General features: G+C 36.3%; 1 protein-coding gene across 1 annotated transcript in view; it reads left to right on the top strand.

Annotated features, from left to right (window-relative positions):
• Positions 1–13,433, top strand: part of LOC131527542 (nesprin-2) — a 108,704-nt gene extending 95,271 nt beyond the window's left edge. The window contains 8 exon segments of the mRNA XM_058756716.1: positions 5,886–5,983; positions 6,144–6,270; positions 10,780–10,982; positions 11,100–11,300; positions 11,407–11,535; positions 11,648–11,839; positions 12,773–12,822; positions 13,013–13,433. Coding sequence (XP_058612699.1) covers positions 5,886–5,983; positions 6,144–6,270; positions 10,780–10,982; positions 11,100–11,300; positions 11,407–11,535; positions 11,648–11,839; positions 12,773–12,822; positions 13,013–13,220 — 1,208 coding nt within the window. The 3' untranslated portion in view covers positions 13,221–13,433.
• The last annotated feature ends 187 nt before the right edge of the window (positions 13,434–13,620 follow it).

Below are 13,620 nucleotides of genomic sequence, written 5' to 3'. Positions count from 1 at the left end.
TGCTAAATAATGTTGGGCTTAAGCAGCAGCCCTGGCTCACTCCACGCTCCTGGGAAAGATACCTTGTACATTTGGTGCTGATTTTTACACATTTACTTTCAGTGTACATTGATTTGATAAGGTCACAGGTTTTACCTCCTATGCCACTTTCAATAGTTTTGTAAAATAGTCCTTGTTGCCAAATTGAGTCATCATAAGCTCTTTTGAAGTCGATAAAGCATGCGCATATTTTGCCTTTATCTTGGTTAACGTGTTTTTCAATTAGAGTATGTAATGTGTAGATGTGATCAGATGTACGGTAATTTGGTAGAAATCCGATTTGACTTCTGCTCAGTACATTGTATGTGATGAAGTCTAATAGTTACACAGTAACTTTCCCAGGTTTCCGCTCACACAGATGCCTCTGTAGTTGTTAGGATCAAATTTATCTCCGTTTTTAAAGATTGGTGACATCAAGATGAGTGATTCCAGATGTCAGGGAAGTAACCTACACTCAGAACCACATTGAATAGTTTTAGAATGGCCAATTGGAATTTACTGCTTGTGTGTTTTATCATTTCATTTAATATCCCATCAGGTCCAGATGCTTTTTTGTGTTGGAGGTTTTTGATGTTAAAAGTTCTTTATCAGTTATTGGGAAATCTAATGGGTTTTGGTTATCTTTCATTTGTTAATTCTAGTTTTTCCAATTGGTTCATTGTTTGAATTTGCTTACAGTTTGTTTGTTTGTACTTTATTAAACAATGTTTGGAAATGACTTTCCCATATTTCTCCATTTTGTATTGCCAATTCTTCATGATCAGTTTTTTTCAGATTGTTCCAATTTTTCCAAAACGCGATTATTGTCAGTTGTTTTTGGGTGTATTGTGCTTTTTTGGTTTTGAGTGTATGTTTGTATTGTTTTAGTGTTTCACTGTAAAGAAGATTACTGAAGCAATGAGACAGTTGTCAAATAGCCGTTCTCCAGGAATTTATGGATTACCAGCAGAGTTTTATCAGTCATTCTGGAATGTAATAGGAAATGACTTATACTCTCTAATTAGTGTTGTCACGGTACCAAAATTTCAGTATTCGGTACCGATACCGGTCAAAATCCACGGTTCTCGGTACCAATTTCGGTACCACATGCTAATTAAAAAAAACACACTATTTTTAATAAAGTCAAACAAAAATAAAAATGTACAAAAATCAATGCCATTCTTTATACTTTATTTAAATTGTGTTTCGAGTTTTTCCGCAAGTAATAAAAGTATGAAAAACAGTAAACAAGTTTCACCCAAATTTAATTTGTCTTTTAATTAATTAAATTGAAACACATTGTATTGTTTTGGTAAATAAAGGGGATTTACTATTAAAATTAAAATATGGAAGAAATATTGTGACTTCTTTAAAAAAAAAAAAAAATAAATAATTTTATGTATATGTATGTGTGTGTATATATATATATATATATATATATATATATATATATATATATATATATATATATATATATATATATATATATATATATATATATATATATATATATATATATATATATATATATATATATAAAACAATTATATTTCTGGCACAATGTCTTTAAGATGAACTTTTATTTTGACGGGTTGCCGTGAATACCTTTACATTTCTGTGTAGCTATATGATATGACGCTGGTTTTACTCAATGAAACGGTAAAATGCTCGCGAGGGGACTCTCAGAGCAGTTCTGTAGATGTTGTTTATGTATTTATGTCTTCATTGAGACGGCAGATGATGAATCACCGCGAGCATCAGGCGCGTTTCAGTGTATGTAGTAAAAAAAAAAAAAACGCGCGTCTCTGCCATTCATTCACTCACACAGAGACTCGCAGAACATGCGGGATTCATATTTGAATCGACTTTTGCAGCTTAATATTTACAGATACTAGTCCACGTCACGATTTGATTTAAGTGCAATGACCTACTTTTGATTAATTCATCCAAACTTTGACAAACTCCGTGACCATTCCGTGCTAAACTGTAAATTCCGTTTTTATAACTGGATTCCGAGATTCCGTCCGTTACGTTTTCACTTTTTTAGTACCGACTTGGTACCGAAGTACCGGGTCTTTTGACAACACTATCTCTAATAATACTTCATATAAAGAACAAGTTACTTCCTACAAGTTGTCGAAGAGCAGTCCTTTCTTTGCTCCCTAAAAAGGGGGATTTATGCCTTCTAAAGAACTGGAGACCTGTCTCTTTACTGTGTATGGACTAGGGGTGGGCGATATGACCAAAATCTTATATCACGATATGACTAATTTTATATCACGATAACGATATATATCATGATATAGTAATTTCTTTTAAAAATGTTTTTATGATATTAAAATCTTTATCCTTGTCACCAATGTCAATATCAAACTAATACAAGCCTAAAATAGACAAAAAAAAACAAAAAAAAAACTCAAGCTCACTGAAAATAAATAGTCAGTGATGAAATAAGTATAAGAAACTAATTGCAAACAATAGGACAAAAAAACTACAATAAATAAGAAACGCTACATACATTGTGTAAATTAATTAGTCTTCACTGTGTTAATTATATCTATCTATCTATGATAGATATAATTAACACGTGTATTATGTATAGATTCTATATACATATATATACGCATATACATTATTTTTTTATTATTATTTCTTCTTATTAAAGTTACAAAATGATTTAGTCAAGAGCAGTGAGAGATTTTCTAGAAGTGTGCTATGATTAATATGAATGGCAGACAGAACGAATATTGGACAACTTTCCCTTTAAGACCGAAGTCCGGATCCAATATACTGTTACATATGCGTTTTCTCCTTCAGCTGTTAATCGCTGTCTTTATGAGGATACTTGCCAAGACGGGGATTCTGACGCATATAAGTGTGTTTATGTAATCGTTCAAAGCCAATAAAGCGGCAAAAAAAAATGCGCGGTCCTCTCACATAGAAACAGAGACGGCGCACGCATAGCTCTGTTGTTTGTGTTTCAACGGCTTAAAATCGGTTGTTTTAAAACTGCAGTGCTTATAAACACGCGTCCGTGCTACAGATGTATTCCTCCTTTTAGGAACGAGCTCCTCGCTTTATTCTGGTCGTTCTCCACCTGGTTCTGTCTCTCCTTCACGCCCGTGGTGGTGTGTAAAGATCTCAGTCATCCAAATGATTACAATGTATTTTGCGACACCACGAAATAAACGATAGAACATAATATGAAACGATAGACTTTTTATTTCGTCCATCCAATATCGTCATATTGCACAGCCCTAGCATGGACTATAAAATACTTTCAAAATGTTTGGCAAATAGGCTGAAACATACTTTGGAATTATTAGTTCATAGAGATCAAACATATTGTATCCTTAATAGGTCAATTATGGACAATCTTTTTTTGTTAAGAGATGTAATTGATTTTAATCAACTTAATAATGTTGACCTGGGTGTGCTTTTATATAGCCTTGTTATTGAGCCACTGTTGTGCAGACCAAGAAGGAATCTTAGGGTAAGGGTAAATTGGGGGAAAAGTGAAGGATGACTTATTGGTCAGTGGAAAAGTGGGCAAGGACCTCCAAAATTACCTGGTGGATTGTTGTGGGTAAGAGATGGGTTAAAAATGCTAGGTGTCTTTTTAGGAAACAAACAATTTCAGAATAAAAATTGGGAGGAAGTGCTGGAAAAGGTGTCTGCCAGATTGGTCAAATGGAAATCGCTGTTACCGCTGATGTCACAGAGGAAGAGTTCTGGGTGTAAATAACTCGGCTTCCTCAACTTTGTGGCATAGACTTATTGTAATGGAGCCATCAGAAGAATTGATTTGTAAAATACAGAGTATATTTGTGGAGTGTTTTTGGAGTGGAGAACTCTCTACCTTCCAGTTTATGAGGGAGGTCAAGGTCTGGTGGATGTGCGGAGTAAGGTCTGTGCTTTCAGAATACAAGCAGCACAGAGATTCCTGTATCATCAAAACTTTGCTTGGGCTCAGACTGCAAAAATGATTCTACAAAAAGCAGGTGGTCTTAAATTAGATAGACATCTGTTTTTAATGGAACTGGAAAAAGTGAATCTGTCCGGGGTTACATCTTTTTATCGGTCAATGTTGTACTCTTGGAAAACTGTTTTTAAAGTGGAAAGAGATGTTGACGAACCCGGGAGTTGGATACAGGAGGAACCGTTGTTTTTTAACCCAATGGTCCAGACAAGACTTTTGTCATCCGTAAGTGTGTGTGTGCATGTTTACAAAGACATGGCATTGTGAAGCTGGGCAACTCTTGAAAAATGACCGATGGGAATTTCTGGTGAGAGACAGGTGGAGAACCCTGTATAAGCCACCACTGGAGAAGCGAACAGCAGATCTACAATGGAGGATTCTTCACGGGGCAATAGCAACGGACAAACATGTGGCGCACCTGAACCCAGCAGTAGGGGTGGGATGTAGGTTTTGTGGAAAGGAAGAGAATTTAGAGCATTTGTTTTTAAAATGTAAAAGATTGGAAGGTCTTTTTGAGTTTCTTAATAGATTGTTTCAAGCTTTTGATGAAGAATTCTCAGAACAAGTTTTTATAGGGGGTGTGAAATATAATTTTTTAGAAAGAAGGAAGATGTGTTTGTTAAATTATTTACTAGGAACTGTAAAAGTGGCAATATGGAAAACCTGAAAAAATCATCAAGGGTTACAGTTTAATAGTACTAATGCTGAAGTGATGTTCATGAAATTAGCTGGTAGACTAAAAATAGAATTTGCATACTATAGTCTTGTAAACAATGAGATGGTTTTCAATGACGTGGTGTGTTGATGTTTTGTGTATGGTTCATGATGGACATTTGGGTTTGAATTTTCAAATTTTATATTTATTATGTGAGTTGTTAATGTGAAGAGAGAATTATAAAATGTTTCAAATTAATAACAATCTTCACATTAACAACTCGCATAATAAATATAAAATTGAAAAATTCAAACCCAAATGTCCATCATGAACCATACACAAAACATCATTAACACACCACATGTCACTGAAAACCATCTCATTGTTTACAAGACTATAGTATGCAAATTCTATTTGCATACTATATAAAATGTTTTTCAAATAAAGTTCAGTCAAACCTCTCTGTCTCTCAATCTCCATCTCCATCCTGTCTTGTTCCCTCATCACTGGTGGTGTGCTTATGAATAGACTGGGTTTGCTGGATCATCAAAGGCCTGGTGTTTTTTTTTTTTTCTTTTCAGAGCAGAACTTTCTCTCTCAAATCAAAAGATGCAAGCGTCCTCCCTTCACCCTGTTCTGCTATGTGCTCTTATCATGAAAGACTTAGGCCTGTGGGGAGATTCTGTTGGTAAAGAGGAGGGTTGAGAGCTGGGCATGTCCAGATCTCAGGGAATGTAAGAGAGGGCACAGGAAGGTTACATCCCCCCCCGTCTCTCACACGGCTCAGTACACCTTCTTATCCCCCTCCAGAGCTTTCATGCTCATGCAGAAGATAATAACATTCTTTTTTTTTTTTTTTTTAGAACTTTGTTTTCCTGAAATCCACTTATAATTGTTTTTCATTGCAATAACATGATTATTTAATGTTTTAATGACAATTTTGATGCTCTCTTATCCTTAGAATAAATGGTCTGGTTTTTTGCAATTTTGCCTCTGAAATGAGTAACACAGTTTTGGTCCATTAGGACATAGGCTGTGGATTTACTGTTGGATTCAATATAGTTCCAACTTCACTATCCTACAATTTCAACCTCTGTCAATTTAATGTCTGATTTGATTCCTCTTGATCCCGGCAAAAGCTAAATAATTCCACTTCTTGTGTCCATTTGTCATCACAGCCCAAATGAAGTCTGTTTTGAGTTAAATCTCTCTCCCTCTCTCTCAAACTCACAGGACAGAATTGGCACTTTCAAAACACACCTGAAAGGAAATCCTTCCAGCTGGACTCCTCCTCACCTACACACACCAGCACTCCTTTTAAACAAGGCTATGTGAGTTATATACCCCTTCCTTCTTAATCCAGCACTTTCATAAACACCAAATTTGCAAGTTGTCTTCTTCCTCAAGCAGACTTTGAAAGCATAAACATGTAGTTCCTGCATGAAGGGTGATTATAATGGTGTATGTGTGATGTGTTTGTGCACTGTGCAGGTCCAGCTGATGTCTGAGTGCAGCGGCAGCATTAAGAGTGTGAAGCGGGTCTCTATGATTCTGGATGATGAGGAACAGCAGGAGGAACAAGGCCTCACTGGCCTCAACACTGCAGACAAACAGTCAGGTATGGACACTTTGTCCAACACAAAGGGAAATGAGGATGTCTGTCTGGTACTTGTCCTGAGTGAGTCATGTAATAAGACTCTTCACAAATAGTCGGGCACAGGCACTGACGCAGATCACATGTTCAATGGACTACTTGTCATTTTAATTAGATGAGTCTAAAAGCATGAAGGCTTCTTATTTATCAAAAATAGCATATAATTACATTTTCATGCCACCTGATGGATGGATGGATGGATGGATGGATGGATAGGTGGGTAAACAAACTGTTGCATAGATAGTTGGGTAGATGAATGGAGAATTGGATGGATAACAAAAGGTAGATTGTGGGTGGATGGATGGATGAATGGATAAGGAAGGTAGATTGTGGATGGATACATACTTGGATAGGTGGGTTAAAATGATGCATAGTTGGATAGATGAATGGAGAAATGGATGATAGATGGATGGATAGATAGCTAGGTAGACAGGAGAAGATAGGTGGATAAACTGTATGTATGGATAGATGGGCTGTAAAGACCCATCTTAATAGTGTAGAACATGAAAAACTTAAACAAATGGGGTTTAAGAATGTATTTTATTCATCTCATAGGAAAGGGAATTGAAGAGGGGTAGCAATACTAATTTCTAATAGTGTGAACTTCTGTCTGATTTCTGATTTTTCCGATAAAGAGGGCCGCTATGTTTTAGTGAAGGGATTCTTAGATCAAAGGGAAGTTATTTTAGTTAATGTGTATATATCCCCTGATCAGGATAATTCATGTATTAGGGAAATTTTCCAATTAATAGCTTCTGTAGCATCTGGAATTCTAATATGCGGAGGAGACTGGAATACCCAAATGCAGCCTAAGCTTGATTCTTCTAACACACTAAAGAAGTTAACTCCTAGAGCCAGGGTAACTAAAAAACTGTTGATGGAGCTGGGATTGATTGATGTATGGAGGGTTCTCCATCCAACAGACAAACAATTGACATTTTACTCTGTGAGTCAAGTCGCATACTCAAGAATAGACTATTTTTTTGTTCATAACTCATATAGGCATAGACTTACAGACTGCAAAATAGGAGCCAGACATATCTCTGATCACTCGCCTGTCTACTTGACTATGCATTTAGAAAATTTAAAAAAAGGATTCACTGTGGCGGCTTAATACAAGCATTCTGAATCATAGTGCATGCAAAGAATATATTCAAAAATAACTAAGGGATTATATTAACAACCATAATAATGGGGAAGTATCGTCAAAGTCAGTGATCGGGGGTAAACTAGCTCTTACATCGCATAAAAATGAGAGGAATTAGGAAAAGAATTAGAGGAAAAAGAAAATTTGCTAGACAACGATATTATGAAAATGGCTCAAAGTCTTTGAAGTTGTTGGCATGGAAGCTAAGGAAGCAACAGGCAGAGAGTACTACATTTGAAATTAAAGACCCTAAAACCAAAAAAAATTACCACAAACAAGATATTCACACAATTTTTGAAACCTAGTATGTAAATCTATATAGCGAAACATGTACGACTAGCTCCAAAGAAATAAATACTTTTTTAGAATCACTGGACTTACCTTCTATAGGCAAAGTTGTTAAACCACCAGGATCTGATGGCTTTCCAGCTGAGTGGTATAATGCCTTTAAAGATCAATCAAGTCCCATGCTTTTTTACTTTTAATTATATGCTTAAGGGAGGCGAACCACCAAGAACATGGAGTGAGCCAATAATTTCGATTATTGCTAAAGAGGGTAAAGATGAGGAGAAGTGTAGTGCATTTAGGCCAATTTCTGTTTTAAACATGGATTATAAATTATATTCATCAATATTAGCTAAAAGACTGGAAAATATAATACCAGAATTAGTGGATTTAGATCAAGCGGGATTTGTGCGTGATAGGCAGACACAAGATAATATTAGGCGGGTGCTACATGTAATTGATCGTATCAGCAAAGAAAATACCAGAGCAGTAGGTATTAGTTTAGATGGTGAAAAAGCATTTGACTCAGTCCGCTGGGAGTACCTTTTTCTGACATTAAGAAGATTTGGCTTCAAAGAGGAGTTCATTAGCTGTATTCAAATTTTGTATTCTTCACCAAATGCAAGAATTAGGATCAGTGGTCACCTTACTCAGAGTTTTAACTTGGAAAGAGTGCCATCAAAGCTGCCCTCTCAGCCCTGCCCTTTTTGCTTTATTTATTGAGCCCATAGCTCAGTTAATTAGAGATGATCAGGGAATCAAAGGAATAAGAGTTAGAGGTTTAGAGCAAAAGATTTGTCTATACGCAGATGATGGTCTGTTGTTTGTCGCAACGCCAGAGGTTAGTATTCCTAGATTGATGTCAATTTTTTTTTAATTCGGCACCTACTCTGGATATAAACAAACTAAATGTTCAAAAAACACAAATTTTAAGTTTTAATTATACTCCTCAGAGAGATATGTTGAATAGATTTAAATTTAAATGGAACTCGCGTATTAAGTATCTGGGAATCTTAATAACTAAAGATACTACAAAACTATTTGATAGTAATTATGGCCCTGTAAATAAGATCATTAAATTAGATATAGATAGGTGGTCCCAGCTGCCCTTAGAGATGCATAATAGAATAGATACAATAAAAATGTCTTTATACCTCTTCCAATCCCTACCAGTTGAAGTTCCTCTAAAACAATTTAGATAATGGGATAAATGGATTTCAAGGTTTATTTGGAGGGGTAGGAGGCCAAGAATTACATTTAAAACACTGCAACTGTCTAAAGAGAAAGGGGGTAGAGCACTGCCTTGCTTGTTAGACTATTACAAGGCAGCTCAGTTAAGATCATTAGTGTACTGCTGTAACCCAGATTATATAGCAAAGTGGAAATATCTGGAGGTTTCACAGCTAGCTATACCATTGCAATCACTATTAGGTTGCAAAACTTTGTATAAACAGTATTTTAATAGTTTAAATCAATGGACTAAAGTTCCTTTTATAATCTGGTTTAAAGAATGTAAATCACCTTTACTTGAAAGACAGTCAAGACTACTTGACCTTTGACCCTGACTTTAAACCAGCAAAGTGCACCCTATTTGTTTTCTTTATTTTACAAAACCAAAAAAAAGAAAAGTTTTGTTGATATTGGGAGTGAGTCAGGGTATACAAATAATAGGCCTACTTGTGTATTTTTTCAATATGAAATTAATGAAAGAACTATGAGTTTCTCTTTGTAGTGTATTTTTTAGGTTTGATAACTTGAAAAGTAAAGTAAACTTGAAAGTCAAGTAATTAAGAATCTGATTACTTTTTAAATGCAGTAATCAGTAATGTAATCAAATTACAATTTTAAAGAAGTAATCAGTCATTTGTAGTGGATTACTTTTTTTTTAGTAACTTACCCAACACTGGTATCTACAATCCAGGACTTATTTCAACAGTGAAATAAGATCTTTGGAGAAGCATGACCCCAATTTAGTAGATTTATTCATTGAAGTCTATAAAAATAAGGATAATAGGAAACTTGTCTCAAAACTTTATTTATCTATTCAATCCAATAAAGAACACTCAACTAGGGAGGTTAGAATAAAATGGGAGAGAGAAGCCAGTCTTGCTATTTCGGAGGAAGAGTGGTTGAATATCTGTTCTGTTCTACTAGTTCCGGGATGTGGAGAGAATTCTGCTGGAGGAATCTTATTAGATACATTATAACCCCCAAGTTCAAATCTATTCAGAATGGTGAGAAGGATTAAATTTTAATCCGTTAAAATTACGGATGGACACATCTTCAATACTGGGAAAAATGGATTGTGTTCATGTCTTTGTTTTGTAATCTGACCTCTGTATGTATCTGTTAATAAGACCCATGTAAAGATGCAAAGGTGACCAGTCAACTGTTTGCCAAGTTCTGTTGTTGTTCTTTAAAAAATAAAATATAAAAAAAGGATGAATGTGAATAAACGGATGGAAGAATAGTTAGGTAAATAGATGAATAGGTAGATAGGTGGTTAGATAAATGAAGGGGTGGGTGGGTGGGTGGATGGATGGATAGATGAGTGGATAGGTGGAAAAACAAATTGCTGGATGAATTGATGGATAGTTGCACACGGTTGGGTAGATAGATGTGTAGACAGATGACTGAATTGGTGGATAAACTGATAGAAAAATAGTTAGGTAAATAGATGAATAGATGGTTGGACAAATGAAGCAGTAGGAGGTGGGTGAATGGTTAAATTGATAGATGGATGGACGGATGGATGGAAAGATGGTTGGGTAAAGATGGATGAGTGGATAAGAGGACAAACAAACCTAGGAATGCCTAAGGTCAATTAATAGTTGGATAGAAAAATGGAGGAAAGGTTGAATAGGTAGATGGCTGGATAGATACATACATGGATAGAGAGTTTGAAAATGTGTAGATAAAGTAGACAAATGAATGGATATCCACCAACCTATCCCTTCATTTGTCTACTCTAGACAGGATAAGAATGGACGGATGTACACACAGATCTTTTTTTCACTTCATGAACTTCATGTTCTCCGCAGGAGTGATTGAGCGCTGGGAGCTGCTGCAGGCTCAAGCAGTGAGTAAAGAGCAGTGCAGCTCCAGAGACCCCCAGCAGCTGACCTCTGACCTGCACGACATCACTTCCTGGCTGGATCGTGTCACCCCTGAGCTGGACAGACTGCAGAAGCCTGAGACTGCCATCAGTGTCGAGATCTTAGAAGAGAGGGTCAAACAACTTAAAGTGAGCATCACAGCTACAGTTCTAAACTACATCCGATATTTTAGAATTTAGATTATTGATACAGAGACAAAGGAAAATATATTGTCTTCACACTCTAATTTGTTCCACATTGCACAGGAAATGCAGAAGACATTTGCTCGCTATAAGACCATGATGCTGTCTCTGAACCTGGGTGGGCAAGAGCTGCAGGAGGGAGCTACAGGAGAAGCACCTGAGCTTCAAGAGGGTCTGCGCAGCATGAATTGCCGCTGGACAGAAGCTTGTGCGGGACTACAGAGGTGGGAGGACAGTCTGCGCACTACCCTTGGACGCTGTCAGGTGAGAGATCTGTCAAACATTTATACAATGGAAAGATTGACGCTGTATTGGGATCGATGCCACATGAAACGTCATCTCTCACCACTGACAATCTGCACTCGTTTAGGAGTTCCACGAGATGGTCCACTCTCAACTGCTATGGCTGGCCCATGCAGAGAGCAGACGCTACACAGTGAACATGAATGACCCTTCTGTGCAGCCCTCCATGCTTCAGGAACACAGGAACACCCTGAAGGTGAGTCGGAGAAACCCAAACCAGAACAACATCAGCTTCTCCATCAAGACTGATCTCTAGTTTGTGTTGTTATCTGTGTGCCGAGCTTATGTTATGCACCCCCTGGTGGCAGGATCTGGCAGAGGAGCTGCAGGGCAGACAGAAGCGAGTGAGCTCCCTGCAGGAGATCGTCTCCGAGCTGCTCCCTGAGGCTGATGGGGAGGACAGCGCTGAAGCCCGGGAAAAACTCCACGTCATTGGAAGCAAACTAAGACTACTGTCCCATCAAGTCAACCAGGATCTCGAGACGATTGAAGAGAGATTGGTAAGAGCATTACGCAAAACATTCTTCATCCATTTACACCACACAAAAAATTAAAGGGAAGCTCACTTCCACTAAGGTTACAGCACATTTTGTATTTATACTTTTTTTTAAAAAAATGCTTCACAGTATTTCTTCATTCCAACACATGGACGAATAATTTTCATTTAAATATATAACCACTTTATGAGCATGTTTTGCTAAAAAAAGGGAATTGTTCATGGAAATCCCCAAATGGTTCCTATGGGATGTTCTGCCTAAGGTCAATTAATAGTCAGTTAAAATGTTTGAACCTTGAGTATTTATCAAAACCTTGAACATTTTCAGCCCTGAGTAGTGCATTTAAAATAAAAATTCATAGATTTACATAGTAATATTCATAGTAAATACATGTATAATGTTCTAATTTGATCTTTGATCTCATCAAAGAATCCTGAAAAATCACAAAGGCTTCCTCAACAATATTAAGCAGCACAACTGTTTTTAACATTGATAAATGTTTCTTGAGCAGCAAATCACATATTAGAATGATTTCTGAAAGATCATGTGACATTGAAGACTGAAGTAATGGCTGTTACAATATATTGAATTTTAAAAATGTACAGTATATTAAAATAGAGAAGTTATTTTAAATTGTAGTATTTCTCAATATTACTGTTTTTACTGTATTTTAAATAAATGCAGTCTTGATGAGCATACAAGATATTTCAAAAACATTAAAAAATCTCACGAACCACAAAATTTAAAAAATATATTTTTTTGGAGAGCATTTTTCCCATTCCACCATATCAACAAGTATAATTAACTAAGATAAGGCAGTTACTGTCATATATAAGTAATATTGAAATCAAAAGTAAATAACATGCTCATAATTTAGAGCGATATGATGTGGATTTGTGGTGAAGTGCTGAACTCTTGTATGTCATGTGTTTACAGGAGTCCACTACTGAGGCTTCAGGAGACAGGAAATCCGCACAGTGTTCTCGGTATAGTGGCGCACACACACACCATTTTTATTTTTTCCTTTTATTTTGTATTTTATTTATTTTTGTACATTTAAATATAGAATATTATAAAAATATATACTATTAACCAAAAATGCATAAACACAGTATACATATGTATTTATGTTTCAAAGGAGATAAGAGTTTATAAAAAGGTTCCTCTTTGTTTCAGGTCAAAGCGTGACCCATCACCTCAGCGTTCGTTCTTCTATCGGGTCTTGCGAGCGGCTTTCCCTCTGCATCTCCTGTTCCTGCTGCTGTTGGTTCTGGCCTGCTTGGTCCCTCTTTCTGAAGACGACTACAGCTGCACCTTTTCCAACAATTTTGCCCGCTCATTCCACCCCATGTTACGCTACACCAACGGTCCCCCTCCCACATGAGTCTCTCATCAGCTGTTCTCACATTCAGTCAACAGAGCCGTTTTCATGACTCAAACTTGCGAAGCACCTCACTTTTGTCCAAGCTATATTTTAACGGTTGTATTTATATCATTGATTTTATACTATTTATTCCCCTTTGAGAGCCATACTAAGAATTTTGTTGATTTTTTTTTTTTTTTTTTTTTTTTGGTCACAATGCTGTAAAGAAAAATATCAATCATTGTATGAGCTTGAATGTAAATCACTGACAACTTTTTAAAATATTTCTAGATTTAAGCACATCATGCACTGATTAAAGATTATAAGTTTGAAACTGGAAAAAATCGACTCTTCAGCCACTGTTTGTGGTGAATTGATGAATGGCTGCTATTTTGAGATTGTGGTCTCATTTTTAAATTTT

Source organism: Onychostoma macrolepis, chromosome 20 (assembly GCF_012432095.1).
Source record: "Onychostoma macrolepis isolate SWU-2019 chromosome 20, ASM1243209v1, whole genome shotgun sequence".
NCBI classification, from domain to species: Eukaryota; Metazoa; Chordata; class Actinopteri; order Cypriniformes; family Cyprinidae; genus Onychostoma; species Onychostoma macrolepis.
This window is presented reverse-complemented; position numbering and strand designations above follow the sequence as displayed.